Source organism: Oryza sativa, chromosome 7, assembly GCF_034140825.1.
Source record: "Oryza sativa Japonica Group chromosome 7, ASM3414082v1".
Taxonomy (NCBI): domain Eukaryota; kingdom Viridiplantae; phylum Streptophyta; class Magnoliopsida; order Poales; family Poaceae; genus Oryza; species Oryza sativa.
In genome coordinates this window covers 18,110,233-18,127,673 of record NC_089041.1, presented here as the reverse complement: position 1 = coordinate 18,127,673, position 17,441 = coordinate 18,110,233, and the positions used below count along the sequence as shown (strand labels likewise).

Here is a 17,441-nt window from a genome sequence, read left to right as displayed (position 1 = left end):
CGGCAAGGGGGGTGTAGAACCAGTCGCTCTTCCAGTCGTCCCACTTCTTGCGGAGGGCGCAGGGGATGTAGCGGTTCAGCACCGACCCCCGTGGCTGGAAGTAGCAGCCACCAACTACCGATGGCGGCGACACCGACTGCACGGTGAAGAACCACCGGAACAGCCGAAGAGATGGGCGCACCCCAATGAACATCTCGCACAGATGCGCGAAGATGGCCAATGTCATCACCGCGTTGGGGGTGAGGTGCGCCATCTGGAGATCGTAGAACTCCAGAACATCCATGAAGAAAGAAGAAAATGGCGGAACCAGCCCTGCCATTGCAAAGGGGAGAAAGAAGACGGACCGCCCCGGGTAGTCTGGCGCCGGGCGTCCCTCGCCCAGCGTGACTATCTCCCGGCCGGTGGCAGATTCCGGCATGAAGCGGCGCGGCAGCCCAGCCTGCCTCTCGCTCACGATGCGGGAAGGCGGCAGCACGCTACCATCGAGCAGAGCGGAACCCCGTGCCATGGCGCCGGAGGAAGAGAAGATTGAGAGCGAGCGCGTGTGGCGAAGGTAGGGCACAGGAAAGAAGGAGTTAGGGCGCAAGCGGCGAAGACAAGGGGAATGATGGCGAAAGGAAGGAAACAGATCCTTTCCTCAGTGCCTTTATACTCTTGCCAACGCTGTGCCCGGCTCCTCGCTTCTCGCGCCCACTATTTCGCCCCCTCGTTTCTCGCGCCCACGCTTCCACTAATCCCATTCGCCCGCTTGCGGCGCATGAGGTGGATATGCGGTTGTGGCAGTCGAGATAGATCATATCGTGCGCGCGTTAATTACGCTCGCCGACCGAAGCGACGTTACCATATCTCCAGACGAAACGAATCGCCATGTCCAGATTCGTGTGCTACTCGAGTAATGTGGCAGTCTTGAAGAGACCGCTCATTATTGACAGCCGAGTTACCATTGCCGATGTGCGTGATTTGTGACCGTTGGGTTTCTGCCCAATTGTGGAGACCGGTCCCACCTGTCACCAGGCCTTAGGAGTGGCGTCACGCCCGACCGCTTCCCTTAAAGAGGGCGATCGCCCTGGCATAACGCCGGGGGCTACTGTCGGTGACATGGGATCAGGAGTATCATGACTAGAGGTTTGAGGCAGACGCAATCGCCCACGTGGCCTGGCACCCTCGGGGGACGTCGGGCCCGAGGGTGATGTGTTCGCCCTCCTCTTAGTCCCCCCGAGGGGGTCGGACCGCACCCGCCTCGGCCCCGAGGGCCGAGGCGCCCCGACCCCTCGTGGGTTTTTTCTCCGCGTGTATGGGTTAGGTGAGCACAGCGGGGCTCACCTAACCACATTTATTGCGGTTTGGCTGAGCGTGTCACGCCGCATGGAACGCAGTGCAGTGCACTCGTTTATCCGGTCTGTGACCAGTCACAGACCGGTCAGATCGCGGGTTAGGTGGCGACAGGCGATCTGACGCACGCCTCGCCCCATCCCGTCAGGACGAGGGCTTCTAGGCGCTCGTCCCCAGCTGGAGCTAGCGTGTTACCTCCCAGAGATGGCACGTTAGTCCTGGTTAGATATATGCCAGGCTTCATCCTAACCATTACAGGCAAGATGTTGTGTGAAGAAGGGCCAACATGTAGATTGCTAAACTGACACGTGGTGGACAAGAATGAGCGATTTGTGACCAGTCTGACACTGGTCATGTCGTCAGCAGACAGCCATAATCCCACGTCGCACCTGCTTCCGGCGGAAGTGGAGGTAGGTATGGGCCGTCCTATCAGAAGGTCATTCGGACGGCAACTATACAAATCTCCGTCCATTTATGAAAAGGGAGGGTAAGTCCCCACAGAAAAGAGGGAGATGGTGCATGTGGTATCCCCTTAAGATATAAAAGGAGGACCTTGCCCACTTAGAGGGGGGACTGGACTGGACTGGACTGGACTTTCCGGGATTCGGAACCCAGAACAAGGGAGAGGCTGGCTCATACTTTGTAGCTCCTTCAGACACAGATCCACCAAAAACACAGGAGTAGGGTATTACGCTTCTCAGCGGCCCGAACCTGTATACATCGCCCGTGTCTTGTGCTCTTTCGATTGTCGCAATCCTTCCACACATCAAGAGCTTAGAATTTCACCCAGAGTCCCCGGCCGAACCGGCAAAGGGGGGCCTGCGCGGTCTCCCGGTGAGGAGCCACAAGCTCCGTCAGTAGCACTTATAGCTATCATGTACTCCATCCGGTTCTATATTATTTGACGTTTTAGATAAGGTTGAGGCCAAACTTTTATAACTTTGACCATCAATAATTTTAAAAATATTTAGTTTAAAGGACAACATATATAGATTTGTCTTTCAAAGCACCATAATAAAAGTAAATATACATTTATTTATTTTATATATTATAATAGAAAAATAAGATCAAAGATAAGCTCAAAAGATTCGTCTCGCAATTTCTATGCAAACTGTGCAATTACTTTTTTTATTTATCTATATTTAATACGTCACACATGTTTCCAAAGATTCGATGTGACGTTTTTAGAAAAAAATATTTTGGGAACTAAACAAGGGCTTAAACTCTAGCTCATATTGTCAATTATGCGTGCAAGATATTATGAAGTTCAATATAATGAAATGAAGTATGTGTCTACTTTTCTTTAACAATATTTGGGTTGTCTTAAAGTTCAAGAAAATTCAGATCAAAGGGAGAGAAATTGCAGGCAAAATCTGAACTGAAGCTGTTTTATGCTTGTTCAAATAGCTAAAATGATGCATGACACGGTTAAATCTGGGCCATCCCTCGTGTGCTGGATGGCCGAATCCTTTTATATGCTCCTTTGAGCCGATCTCATCAATGCATTGAGTTTTATCCTCAAATCTTCCTTCTTGGTTTCTTGACCTAGGGGCACGGGACGGAACACTAGGGCAGGGCAGCCTTGCAAGTGTTGGTGTTGGATCTAGGCGATGCTTATGCATGTGGCGTCCTTGGGTGGTCAAGCAGGATGAAAACATATCGGAAACGGACGGAAACAAGTTTTATTATATTCGTTTTCATATTTTTTTTAATCGGAATCGGAATCAAACACCCGGATATGAAAATAAAATTGAATACTATCGAATACAAATACGGAGTGAATACGGTAACAAATATTTGCCGGTACATAAAAACCTCTCAAATTGAGTTTCCTTAATCAAGGAAGAGATATCGCTTGTTATTTTAGATCAACATCTCTAAAATTTATATCTTCAATTTCATTGGTGGTCTCATAACCGTATGTGAAAATCGATTTTCTTGGCCGTTCACTAAGAGACCCACATGTAAATGTAATTATTCATTTTCTAGTCACAAGACCTTTTACTGCATGTATAGCATTTATTTTATTTCACATCTTCGAAACTTGTAATGTTTGTTTTATACTGTCAACACTTTCAAATACAATTTTCGAATTTGAAAATATCCGAAACTATTCGACCGAGTTTGCATGGCTAGGGTGAAAATCTATATAGCTTGACCAGTACAGATGGCGTCCTGGCATAGTTTTTCCTGGATTTTTCAGCTTTTGAAAAACTTATCCTATAAATAGATCCTAAAAAAACTTATTCTAGAAATGATCCTTTTCACGGGTCCAACATGACGGCGCCAATGACGTTGGAGCCATCCCCTCCGCCCTTGGGTGAAAGCTAAGTCACTAATGTGAAGGAGGATGGCGCTAACCAATTTGTAAAAAAATTTAAAAAAGAACCTATTTGTAATAAAAAAAGGGGACCCATTTGTAAATAAAAATATTACAAATAGGTCCTCGATGAGTGTCATTGGCACAGACCTATTTGTAAATATTTTATTTACAAATAGGTCCTTTTTAAAAAAAAATTACAATTTGGTCCTCGGTGCCAATGACGTTGGGCACCGCCCCCCTTCACATTTGTGACTTAACTTTCATCGGAGGGCTAGGGGGATTGGCGCCGTCATGTCATTGACGCCGCGAAAACGATCATTTCTAAAATAAGTTTTTTTAGGGGTTTATTTGTAGGATAAGTTTTCTAAAAGGATCAAAATGTGAAAAATCCAGTAGTTTTTCTCCCTAGCTTGGGTGTTGTTGATTTGCATTGTTTTTCTGGCATGGTTCGTCTCCTTGCCACTTGTAGGTTGTAACTTGTCACCCATTGCGTGTTAGGCCATTTTATCACCAAGAAAAATCAAATAAAAGAAAAAAATATGTAAACGTCGTAGAACTAAACTAACAAATATATACTTCATCTCACAATGGTTGCCTCTAAAGAGTTTAAATTTTATCCCACAATACTAGGCATCCATAATGTGAACATATGAAATGTCACAATACCTTATAACTAGATTTATATGTTGTGAGACTTAAACATAGTTCATTAAATACTATAGTTAGCTTTAAGCTTGTAGCTAGTCACAAGGGATATAATAATAAACAAGGATATATTTCAAACGAAAATCTATGTAAGATGTTAATAAGAGCAAGTTTAATAGTATAGCCAACTATTGGCTCTAAATTATATATAGTCAACTTAATAGCCAATTAACACAATAGTTATCTATATATCTATACTACACAATCAATATTTGGTTCCTCCTGTGACGGAGCGTGGGGCTCCTCACCGGGAGACCGCGCGGGCCCCCTTTTGCCGGTTCGGCCGGGGGCGCTGTATGAGGTTCTTCACCCTCGATCTGTGGAATGTACGCGAGAGAGAAAATGCACAAGACGCGGGCGATGTAGACAGGTTCGGGCCGCTGAGAAGCGTAATACCCTACTCCTGTGTTCTGGTGGATTTGTGTGTGGAAGAATTACAGAGAGTTGTAGAGCAAAAGAGTTCAAACTCTAGAACCCTTCTATTCTGGTTCCGGATCTCTCCGAGTCCTCTCCTCCCGGATCGGATCCCCTTCTTCGGTGGGCAAGGTCCTCCTTTTATATCTCAAGGGGATACCACATGCACCACTTCTACCTATTCTTCTTTTGGGTGGGGACCCACCCTATCTTGACCAAATCACAGCTTGTCCTTGAGTGAGGCCCAGTGCCGTCACTCGCCTGACACAGGGGATCACCCTGTCATTTCTTCATTAATGGGCGGAGATTTTCAATGGCCGCCGTCCGAATAACCCTCCGATGGGATGGGTCATACCTACTTCCACTCCGCCGGAAGCAGATGCAACGTGGGAGCACGGTTGTCTGCCGATGACGTGACCGGCGTCAGACCAGTCACAGACCGGTCATTCTTGTCCACCACGCGTCAGTTTAGCATGGCGCACATCTGCCCTTCTTCATACAATGACTTCCTTGCAATGGTTGCGATGAAGCCTGGCATGAATCTGGCCGGGACTGACGTGCCAACTCCAGGAGTTACCACGCCGGCTCCAGCTAGGGACGAGTGCCAAGAGGCTCTCATCATTCTGACGGGACGGGGCGAGGCGTGTAACAGGCCGTCTGCTGCCACCTAACCCGCGATCTGACCGGTCTGTGACCGGTCATACACTGCGACCGGTCACGGACCGGATAAGCGTGCGCTGCGCTGCATTAAATGCAGCGTGGCGCGCTCGTCCAAACCGCAATAAATACGGTTAGGTGAGCCCCGCTGTTCATACACGTGGTGCCAATACCACAGAGGGTCGGGGCGCCCCAGCCCTCGGGGCCGAGACGGGAGCGGCCTGACCCCTCGGGGAGACAGAGGGAGGAGTGGCCACGTCACCCTCAGGCCCGACCCCCCCCCCCCCCCCCCGAGGGGGTCAGGCCACGTGGGTGACCGTGGCTGCCCAAGCCTCTAGTCATGATACCCCCGGTCCCATGTCACCGACATCCTGTCATACACATATGTATTTTTTTAGTCTGTGCTACAGCTTGTTACAATTCTGTAGCCCACTGCGCTACTCTCTTCTTTTGTCTCCTCGAAATGTGTTTATAGCTGGTTTATAGTTTGCTATTGTACCTACTCTGAGGAGACGATGGATTTGTGTTTTGTGATTATTTTGTTCTACAGTGAAGTCTCACCTTATAACTCCACATGACCATAAACATTGTGAGCTATATGCATAACCAATGGGTCTAATTTTAGTCTCTACCTGCTATAAGCATTGAGGATGTGCTAAGTATCTGTCACATCAATCACCTTTGTACCTATGTTACCCTCACCACTCTCCTACTTCTATTTAAATAAGGGGTAATATAGTCTTTATTTTTTAAATATCAATTTATGTTAAACAATCTAGAAAGATAAGTAATACCTCTATTTCAAAATGTAGCTATCTAGTACAGGATTTGACATTACCTACAATACGAACCTGGACACCACTTGTCCAGATTCGTAGTACTAGGTAATATCAAATTATGTACTAGATAGCTATATTTTAGCACGGAGGAGTATTATAAGATGAAGTAGTAGACTGTACACGGAAAACATCGAGCATGTGTTGTCTCCATTCTCCAATTGTCCATGATGCACGCCTGCACCAATCATAAGTGGTTGAGCGTGTGTTGTCTCCATTCTCCAATTGTTCATGCTGCACGCCTGCAACAGTTAAGGGCTTATTCGGATCGGAGGGTAAACTCAGGAAAAACATAGGATCTGCATTCCTATGGATTCGGGTACTGTAGCAGCATTCGGATCAAAGGAATCCCCTGTAGGAAAATCAGAGGAAATTCGAAGGAAAATTTCCTTGGCCATCCATTCCACAGGAAAACAAACAATCCACTCCAACCTCTTTTTATTTTTCCTGTGCATGGGAACGAGGCAATCAACAAACTAATCTTCACAAGCTTCACTCCTCTGACACATGATGATTTTAGTTAGTGGGTAGGTTCTTTAAAAATTCCTATGTTTTTCCTACGCTCTATCCGAACGCATGTTTATATAGTATTCCTATGTTTTTCAATTCTCTGTTTTACACGTGCATTCCTATCATATTCCTATGATTTTCCTATTCCTGTGTTTTTTCGATCCTCCATTCCGAATAAGCCCTAAGTGGTTGAGCTCCTTGCTACCCTATCAAGCTCGCCGGCTTTTTCCAGTGAATCCTCCGAGTATTCAAGCTTGGTGAATATCTTGAGCTCATCTTTCACGTAGCTTCTCCCAACCATGCATAAAACAAACAGTACACAAACCAGTTAACCAAAACCAACTCTTTGGGTTGCCTTTGTTCGTTCAAAAAAACTCTTTGCGTTGCCTTTCTGTCAACATAAAGAAGTCAATCAAGGTGATGGCGCTAGATCAGGGAGCAGCAGCCGTTCCTTTTATTTGCAAGACTAGATTAGTCCAGTAAAGCCTCACCTCCTAATGATACATGGTGGAAGATGCCATTGTACTTTTTTGCAAGAGGGGATACACACATACGCCACTAGCAAAAGCTCTAGTTTTAGAGATAAACGTCTTATTCGTTTTAAAAAAGGAAAAAATAAAAAAAATCGATTAACAATAACAAAATCATAATTAAGCATTTAAAGTATGGACAAGAACAAAATTATCTCTTCTGATATTTTCTACTGCTTCTATCCTAAAATATAAAAACCACATTCTACTACTATAAATCTGGACAATCTCTTCGGATTCGTCGTACGTAGTACTAGAATGTATTCTATATATCAGGTTTCTATGATTTAGGATGGAGGAAGTATATTTGTCATGTGTAAATTTCTTTAAAATGTTGTCCCTATATATCAGGTTTTAGTGTTCGCACGGACGTGCTTCCGGTGCCTTGTGGGTGCACTGTGGCTGTAGACGGTGCTTGTGCTGGTGGTGCCCTTGGGTCCCCCGGCTGTGTCGTCTGACATCCTACTGCGGCTACTGTTTGCCTTTAAGGCATTAGCAGTGCGGCACCAAATTTTGACGGACCCTAGATGTCACGTAGGTCTAGGAACACCTAATTATAATATTAGCCATAAGTTTCACAGTACTATGTAAACTCAGGTGTGGTCCACGAAAATAAAGAAATATTTTTTTTGGCCTTTTCCGTCTCTCTCCCCAAAACCGACGTTTCTTTTTTCCCCAACCCACGCACTCTCCAAGTGGCGGCGAGCCGGACGGACCGGGGGTTCGGAGCGGCTGCGGCCAAATCCAGCCCGGAGCTTGCTAGATCTCCCCTCTCTCCTCTCCTCTCCGGCGCCAAATCCCTTCTCCCCTCTCCTCACTGACACCAAATCCCTTTACTCTTCTCGTCGGCGTCCGCGACTAAGGGCAACGAGGACAAGCGGCAGCATGGCCTCTACCCTCTCCTCGGTAGCGGATCTGGACAGGTCGTAGAGGCTGCCGTCGAGGCTGCAGAGGGGTCAAGGAGGCCGCCACAGCTTAGAGCAGGCGATGATGACGAGCGGCGGCGCAGATTGGAGGACGATGACGGGTCCGATAGCTTGGAGCGAGGCAAGACGACGAGCGACAGCATGGCTTGGGGGACGCCAACAAGATAAAGAATCTTCTGCCTCCTCTTCCTCCGCCGACGTCTCTTCCTCTTCCTCCATCACTGGCCCAGGGGATGGGGAGGTGAACCCCCACGTGGAGCCGTGAACCGGCGAGGCCACGACCTCCACAACGCGTCTGCGCCGTTCTCCCCCATGTCGCGCAATCTCAATTTATCAGAAGAATGAGTGCCCAAAATTGGCTCCACGAACTTCACAGGGTCACGACCAACACTCACGTGGAGGGGAATCTCCGAGCTGGCACATCGAGACCGAACGCCATATATACGCACTATGAAGGGCCTTACGCCCTGTTTGGATCGAGGGACTAAATTTTAGTCCCTGTCACATCGGATGTTTGGACACTAATTAGAAGTATTAAACGTAGACTAATACCAAAACCCATTCTATAACCCTGGACTAATTCGCGAGACGAATCTATTAAGCCTAATTAATCCATGATTAGCCTATGTGATGCTACAGTAAACATGTGCTAATTATAGATTAATTAGTCTTAAAAAAATTGTCTCACGAATTAGCTCTCATTTATGCAATTTGTTTTATTATTAGTATATGTTTAATACTTCTAATTAGTGTCCAAACATCCGATGTGACAGTGACTAAAATTTAGTCCCCGATCCAAGCACCACCTTAGTGATCCGAACTTAAGATTTGCAGGCCTCACATAGAAAACTACTCGCTCCATCTCATAATATAAGACGTGCATGTATTTCAAGATTCAACTTTAAAAATATTTGACTAATGATTAGTATAATATAAATTAAATTTTATTTGCGTAAAATAATATCATTAGATTGTCATTTAAATTTTATTTTAAGATGGTTATAATTTTGTTGTAACTAATGCTATAGTATGAGAAATTATCAATTAAAGATTAGTTTTTAAATTTTATTTTCAGATGGTTATAATTTTGTTGTAACTAATACAAGTATTATAGTATGAGAAATTATCAATTAAAGAGTTTTGAAGACTGTACTAACTTTCTCTTATAGGATGAAGGGAGTTTCTAGCTTGACCAGTCGTGATGAAGTTATGGCATCGCTTTTGTCTCCTGGGGTGTTGTCGATGTGCTATGTGTTTTTCTTGCACGGTTAGTAACCTTGCCACTTATAAGTTGTAACCTGTCGCCCATTGTTTGTTGGGCCATTTTATCACCAACGAAAGGAAATGTCAACTATTATAAAAATTGAAGATGTTTTTCGGTATTTTAGTACGTTATTCGTATTTGAATCGGTTTTTAAGTTTATTCGCTTTTGAAAATACAGATCCGTATTTGAGTTGGATTCTAAGCTGTTTCCTTTTGGAAGTATAAAACGAGTCGTATAAAAAATCTTTTGAAAAAACTCGCAGAACTTGAGAAGAAATACAGACTTCTAATTCCAGCTCATGATTTTCTGAAAAAAAAACCAAACGAATTTCCACAGTGAATTTTACCCTAGCTAAACTGTGTAACAATAATAAAATTACGGGAAGGCTAAATGGCTGTCGAATGATTTTTTTTATAACTAAATCATTCATGTTTCAATATATTCAAAACCGTTGTTTCATACGTTATAGCAAAATATTTCATGAGATGATTTCATTGTGTTTCAGCTTTTTAAAAGATTGAAACTTTTTCGAACTATTTGGTAAAACATTTTCGATCTACTTGGTGAAACAACACCCGATTGGCTTCAAAATCGGCATGATGAAAGCCTAAAAAATCATGCGAATCCCATATAGACTTTTTCTCGATGTACTTGGATTTGCTTCATATTTCAATATAATCGGAACCATTGATTCATATGTTGTAGCAAAATATTTCATGGGTGATTTGATTGTGTTCCAGATTTTTAAAAGATTAAAACATTTTCGATCTATTTGTTGAAATATTTTAGATCTACTCGGTGAAACACTGCATGATGGAAGTCTAATAAATCATGCGAATCATATAGACAGCCCTATAAAATTAAAAGAGTATTTACCCGTTGCAACGTAAAAGTATTTTTTCTAGCATAATAAAAAATAATAGATGTAAGCATCGCAAAAGCTACCAAACATTGACTAGATAGTACTACAATAATGCATCAAGCAGTACGGAAGCAACTGAGTGTTAGTCCCAAATTGTCCATGCTGCACGAGTCATAAGTGGTTCAGCTAAGGCTTGGGCCGGCCGGAGAGCGAACGGAGATGGACATGGTGGCAGCGACGCCGGCGGCACACGTGCTCGTGTTCCCGTGCCCGGTGCAGGGCCACATCAGTTGCTAGAAAGCTACACTCGTCGAGAAAGAAGTCGGAGAGAGCGCCAAACTTCCAGAAACATATCTTACTTACACTAAATAACTAAATAATAAAAGACTAAATATATCTTACTTAGACTAAATAATATATCGTCGAGAAAGAACCTGCAAAGATGGAAATATATCTTACTTAGACTAAATAATTAAATAATAAAAGAAAGGATCTCGAATGCTTACTTAATAGAAGAAGTTTCTCCGAACCCAGAGCAGAGTGTACCGACAGCTCCGGTACTACTCCAGATCTTCCTCCTAGAAAGCTACACTCATCAAGAAAGAAGTCGGAGAGATCGCCAAACTTCCGGAAATAGCTAGTTGGAGAGAGGGTCGTGGGGGTGCGGGGGTGCGCAGGGAAGGCGGAGGAGGTGGGGACGTGCGTGGGGCGAGCGAGAAGGGCGGGGCGGCGGTTGAGGAGGGAGGCCGCCTCCGGCGGCTGGAGGTGGGGGGCGAACCCGATAGGTTGGCCCCACCTGTCGGCGCCCAAGGGAGAGAGAGAGGGAGGGAGGACTTTGGGAGGAGGAGGGGAGGGAATGGGCCGGCGGCCCTAAGGAGGGAAAAAGAGGGAAAAAGAAAGAAAAAGAGAGAATAAGGAAAAAGGGAATTTTCCAGGGATTCTTTAATGCTTGTGCTCCTTTTTAATTGGTTAAAATTATTTCTTGGGCTCTGAAAATTTCACTAAAAATTTTGTTAATGCATTAGGGCATGGGGAACTCAAGAAAAATTCCACCGCACCGATTCCAATTATTAAATGTATTTGTTAATTAGGAATTCAACTCTAGGTTAATTTGAACCAATTTCTTCAAGCAATTTATTTAATGAATTTAAAGCAAGAGAGGGGAACTTCAGGGCGTGACATTACAGCAGCACTATCCGTTTGAAAAAGTTGGTGGAATGATTCTGAAAATAGATATCCTACGTAGAGAGAAAAGTATGTTGGATTTGTCCGTTATTTTCTAGATAAGATTAGCTTGGATCTTAAGAAAATATAATCTTCCCCATTAGAAATGTATTCGATCCAACTGGACCCATCTCATTTTTTTAACGACTCATACTAGACAACACGAAGTTCATATTGTTAGAGTAGAAAAGAAAAGAGTAAAATATATGGCCGGTCCCTAAACTTGTGTGGTGGTGTCACTTAGGTCCATGAACTTGAAAATTGTAAGTTTAGGTCCGTGAACTTGGTTTAATGTACCACTCCGGTCCAAATGTCCTTTTGACTGCATTTGACCGCCAACGTGGCATGTCACGTAGGCAACACTTTTGCTCTCAGCCACCTTCACATCATAACACGTCGCATATATCTCCTTGTAGCAATGTAGTGACACTGGAATCAAAAAAAAAATCTTCAAATCGTTCTTCCCTCTCATTCTTCTCCTTGCATGTATAGAAAATACGGTCCCGATTAGCAATTGCCATTTTTCTGCGCTCCAAAATAACCTTATCCTTGCGCAACGGGTACTTGATCAACAACACCTTCTTCCGGCGACTTCAAGACAAGGACGAGCTTGGAGAATCCATGGGGATGCCTAGCGTGCAAGTCGCATTGCGCTGCCTCCCGCCGCACTGTGCCACCGCTAACCCCGCTACACTGCGCTGCCTCCTGCTGCTAATGTCACCGCCGAGGCCGCTACAGCCGCTACCTCTCAACCTCCTTTCGCTAACCTCATCGTCGAAACCCTGGCCGATTTAGAGATATTTTAGGGGATTTGGGTTGAAATGTACTCGTCAGGGCAAGTTATGTGCGAAAGTACATGTAGAGGGGGCTGAGCACAAAAGTGTTGCCTACGTGGTATGCCACTTTGGCGGTCAAACGTGGTCAAAGCACGATTGGACCAGGGGTGGTACATTAAACCAAGTTCACAGAGCTAAACGTGTAATTTTTTAAGTTCACGGACCTAAGTGACACCACATCACAAGTTTAAGGACCGGACATGTATTTCACTCGAAAAAAATTACAAGATTATAATCCTGAGAGATCTTAAACAGGAAGAGAAGAAAAAAAATAGCCACCACCCACACACCGACAACTCCAACACATAGCCTTGGTAGAAGGCTAGCACATGACCAGTCGCCGCTAAGCGTGACCGGCCATCACTAGGCCAACAAAGGAGTACAAGTGAGATCGCCCAAAATCAAACCCTAGCAACCGACACCAAACTCCACTCTAACCACATTTTCGGGATTGAGGGAGAGAAGGTGAGAGAGAAGATGGAACCGCTATCCCCCTAGATCCTCTGATGTGGCCATCTTGCACAAGTTAGGGCGCCAACGCAGGAGGAGATGAGTCTAGAGCGAGCTTGCAGCAAATGTTTGGGAGAATGGGAGGTTTCTACAAGAGGGCTGGCAAGACGACGTCTCCAGGGAGAGGAGCGACGGAAGCACCGCCACTGCCATCCGTCAAGGTCTCAAAAATAACCAAGACTGGTTTTCACCCGACAACCCTGCAAGAGGAGATGAGACGGCATAACAACGCCCTCAAGAGGGGAAGTGGCTCGAAACGACTTCGTTGATGGCCCAGCCAAAACAGGGCTAGGTTTTCACCCACTGCCTGTGGCTTGCCTATGCACAGCTAATACACCATTGCTCCACCATCGTCTAAATCTATGTCGACATATGGATACCGCTGCACCGGCCAGCCTCCGCATGCCGCCACATGATCACCCTTGTCGCGCGCTCCATGCCAGCCACCAGCACACGTCCTCACGATGCACTGGCCTCCCACCGCCGACCGAGCATACTTGCGCCGCATCGGCGTCCGGCCTACTGCCGCGACCTCCGCGCCGAAGCCCACGGCGTCCACCCAACACCGCCGAAGCCTCCCTTGCTAGCCACTGGCACCAGCCTTTCACTACCGTCGGCGTTGTCCACTTGTAGCTGTCGTCTCCGCCGCAAGTCCATAACCGGCTGTCAAGGCCACCGCACCAGCCGCTCGCCGCGCCAAACTCTGCCGTCAACGCCTCCACCCGCGCTGGCTACTCCCTGGCCAAATCTGCGCAAAGGAGCTGGCTCTGGTTGCGGGGGTGAGGGAAGGTATCTGGTCGAGGCGGTGCCAGATCCGCTGCCCCACGTCGGAGAAGCCGTCGGCCACCGCCTCCCGCCCGACGCGCTCCGCTCCACCTCCCGCACCAAGGAGGAGCAACGCCAGCTCAGTTTCCCAGCCGCTGCCTTCCCAACCAGCCGTGCAGTTTTTGGCGACGGCGAGGCAGCAAGAGAGGTGAGGAGGCGAAACCCTAGCCGCCCGCGCTGCCACGCGAGAGTGACGCATGACGAAGCTTACTTTACTGTATCTCATCTCTTGAAACAAACACATACGTAAGGAAGAACCAACATTCTCTTGCGCGATATAGTTTGCCCCCGCAACAGTTGTGCGTTTTTTTCTTCGATATACAATACATATGCTCAAATATACGTGTTCACACTTACTTCTATAAACGTATACACGCACACCCTACCCCTAAGAGCAAATCTGAAGATTGGGCTGATATATTTTAAAGCTAGCAACGTTCCCCACCTCCGCAAGAAACGATTTGGATGACATGCAAGTAAATGATGGGATATCTCATCGAGGGATTAAAACATTCTTTCCTATCTATGTTCTTCCCGGAATTAAACATATTTTTTCTTTTTGCGTAACTGAACAGTTTGATGTGTCAGGGAAGGAACAAATCCCTCACAGCCAAGACAAGGCTCATCTGCAGCCTACCGTAATGTAATTACATTACTTGCTTGAAAGATTACATCAAAACACATGGATTCGAAACCAAAATGAGAACAAATTAACGCCACACAAACAGAAGCTGTTCGTATTACACTGTGAAAATTTCAGAATTCATCATATATTTACGTAGCTAGCTACGTACTCTTCATCCTTGATCGCTGCAACCGCCGTCGTGCTCAGCTCCACGATGAACTCCACGAGCCGCTTGAACTCCGCCGTCGACGAGCCACCGTCGGCGACGTCCCGCCTCACCTCCCGCGCCAGCGCCTGAGCCGACGCCCTGATCTGGCCGGACTCCATCGCCTCCCTTACCATCCTCGCCACAACGGCGGCGTCGCACACGTCCTTCATGTCCAGCCCCGTCCTCCACACGCCGCCCACGAACCGGCTGTTGATCTGCTGGTCGGTGAAGAACGGCCAGCACACCATCGGCACGCCCTCGACGGCGGCCTCCAGCGTCGAGTTCCAGCCGGCGTGCGTCAGGAAGCACCCCACGGCGCGGTGGCGCAGCACGCCCCGCTGCGGCGCCCACTCCACGACGCGCGCCTTGCTTTTCCCGGCCGCCGCGACGGCTTCGCGGAGGGCGGCGCTCTGGCTCGCGCCGACCATGTCCGGCCGGAGCACCCAGAGGAATGGGTACCCGGCGGCGACGAGCCCGTGGAGGAACTCCGTGAACTGCTCGAGCGAGATGACGGTGAGGCTCCCCAAGCTGACGTACACGACGGACCCGTCGGCCTGGCCGTCCAGCCACGCCAAGCAGCCGTCGTCTTCCCGCCACAGGCTACCGCCGGCGGCCGGCGCGGTCGGGGACATGGCGTGGAGAGGCCCGATGGCGAAGACGTCGCGCATGTGAGGCGCGATATGCGCGAGCGCCGCCCGCTCCATGGACGCCGCCGTGTTTAGCACGAGCGCCCGTGCGTTCCCGCTGTGCGCCGTGAACCCGTACACTATCTGCAGCAGCGGGTCGTTGTCGGGGTCGCTGCAATCCCGGCACTGGCTTGGTAGATCTCGCCGGCGCAGGAAGCTCTCCATGCCCGGAACGCCGCGCACCGGCTCGTCGAGGTCGTCGCCGTCCTTGAAAGGGAGCTCGCCTAGCTCCAGCAGTCTGGGCAGGGACAGGTACGCCAGGAAGCTGCACGCGCTGTCCGTGCGAAAGGCGAGCGCCGGGATGCCGAGCTCCTCGGCGACGTCCACGGCGAACGACATGATGCCATCGGCGACGACGCAGGTCACCGGAGGGAACCCGCCGGTAGCGTCACCCAGCAGCAGCGAAGCGAGCAGGGAGCGGTACGCGACGCTGGCCTTGGTCTTCAGCGACTCCATGAGCTCCACGATTCGGCCCACGTCGCGTGGGTGTTCGACGGGGAGCCCGTCCGGGATGGACACGTACCGGAGCCGCGGCGACGACGCGGCGGCGGCGCGGCGGAGGTTGTGGTCGCTGTGGAGGAAGGTGACGTGGAGGCCAGCGGCGAGGAGGCCCGTGGCGAAGTGGAGCATGCAGGTGATGTGGCCGTGCACCGGGCACGGGAACATGAGCACGTGCGCCGCCGGCGTCGCCGCCACCATGTCCATCTCCGTTCGCTCGCCGGCAGGCGCAAGCCTTAGCTGAACCACTTATTCGTGCAGCTGCAGCATGGACAATTTGAGAACTCAGTTGCTTCCGTACTGCTTGGATGCATTATTGTAGTATTATCTAGTCTACGTTTGGTAGCTTCTGGCGATGCTTACATCTATTATTTTTTATTATATTTGTTTTCGGTGGTGATAAAATGCGAGAATGCTGAGTGCCGGACGTCCGACGGTTGAAGAAAAATCGGACGCTCCGTGTCGCGTGCGCCTCCTGCCTCTTATTTTAAAACGATTTTTCTCTTAAACTAATTATCCAATCTACGATCCGATCACACCGTTGTATTCATTGCAATTAAATCTTTACAACAATACCACACATGATTATATTTCGATAAAAAAATATTTTAGCTTTTCTATTGATATTTTTTTTGAATATTGCATATGATTTCTTTCGATGTTTCAACCAATAGTTTTACGATGTTTCAGTTAGTGTACTTGTAATGTTTCACTATGTACGGATCAAATGTTACAGTGGATTTTAATATTATGGAACGCGCCGTTGTAACAAATCACCCACATATTTTAGAAACCCCCTATTAAGGGAATTTGGTTTATTTTTTTGAGTAAAATGCACCAGCAGTACTTAAACTTGTCAGGAGGTTTCACTTAGGTCCACGAACTTGCAAAGCGCACATTAAGGTCCCTAAACTTGGTTTATTATATCATCCCGGTCCAAAACCGTGTTTGACCATGGTCTTGCCTACGTGGCACGCCACGTGGATGTAGCGCCCGTTCCGTCGTGGCGCCTAGCGGGAAAATTATCTCCGAAAAACCCTAATTGCGAAATTTGTTTCTTTGATTGTTGTCTAGTGTCCGTGCCACCTCAAGATCTCAATCCCCGATCTATCATCGAGTTCTTTTCCGAATCCAATTCCTTCCAAATCGAATCCCTCCGCAAAAGTCTAGTTTGCCTCCCCCGGGTTCGATGGGCCGAATTCCGCTCGGCCCATCTCTTCCCCGGCCCTCTCTCTCCCGGGCGTCTCCCTCTCTCTCTCTCTCTCTCTCTCTCTCTCTCTCTCTCTCGCTCCCTCCCCACCCCGGCACGTTTCCCCCCCCTCCCGCTCGCTGCTCGCGCGTGCGAGAGCCGCGCCGAGCGCCCCCTCCTCTCGCGCGAGCTCCCCGCTCGCAAAGCCGGCCCCGCGCGCCGTTGCTTGCGCGCACGCCTGCGTGGTTTCCCGCCCGAGCCGCGTCGTCTGCGCCATCCGCGTCGCCCGGTCCCGCTGCCCAGCCGCGCCGCCCGTTACTTCCCGCGCACGCGTGCCGAGTGGCCGACCGCCTGGTCGCCGCCGCCCTCACCCTCTGCCGCGCCAGCCCGCGCCTGTCGCCCGTGTCGTCGCGCCGCTCCAAACCATCCCACCGTCATCGCCGTCGTCATCGCCCGGCCCCCGCCAATCCGCGCGCTAGC

At 48.3% G+C, this 17,441-nt stretch overlaps 1 protein-coding gene across 1 annotated transcript; it reads right to left on the bottom strand.

The window, feature by feature from the left end:
• Window positions 1–14,380: 14,380 nt before the first annotated feature.
• LOC4343257 (7-deoxyloganetic acid glucosyltransferase) lies at window positions 14,381–16,103 on the bottom strand. The gene has a single exon (XM_015790614.3). The coding sequence runs from the start codon at window positions 15,977–15,979 to the stop codon at window positions 14,522–14,524; it is 1,458 nt and encodes a 485-aa protein (XP_015646100.1). The 5' UTR covers window positions 15,980–16,103; the 3' UTR covers window positions 14,381–14,521.
• Between the last annotated feature and the right edge of the window lie 1,338 nt (window positions 16,104–17,441).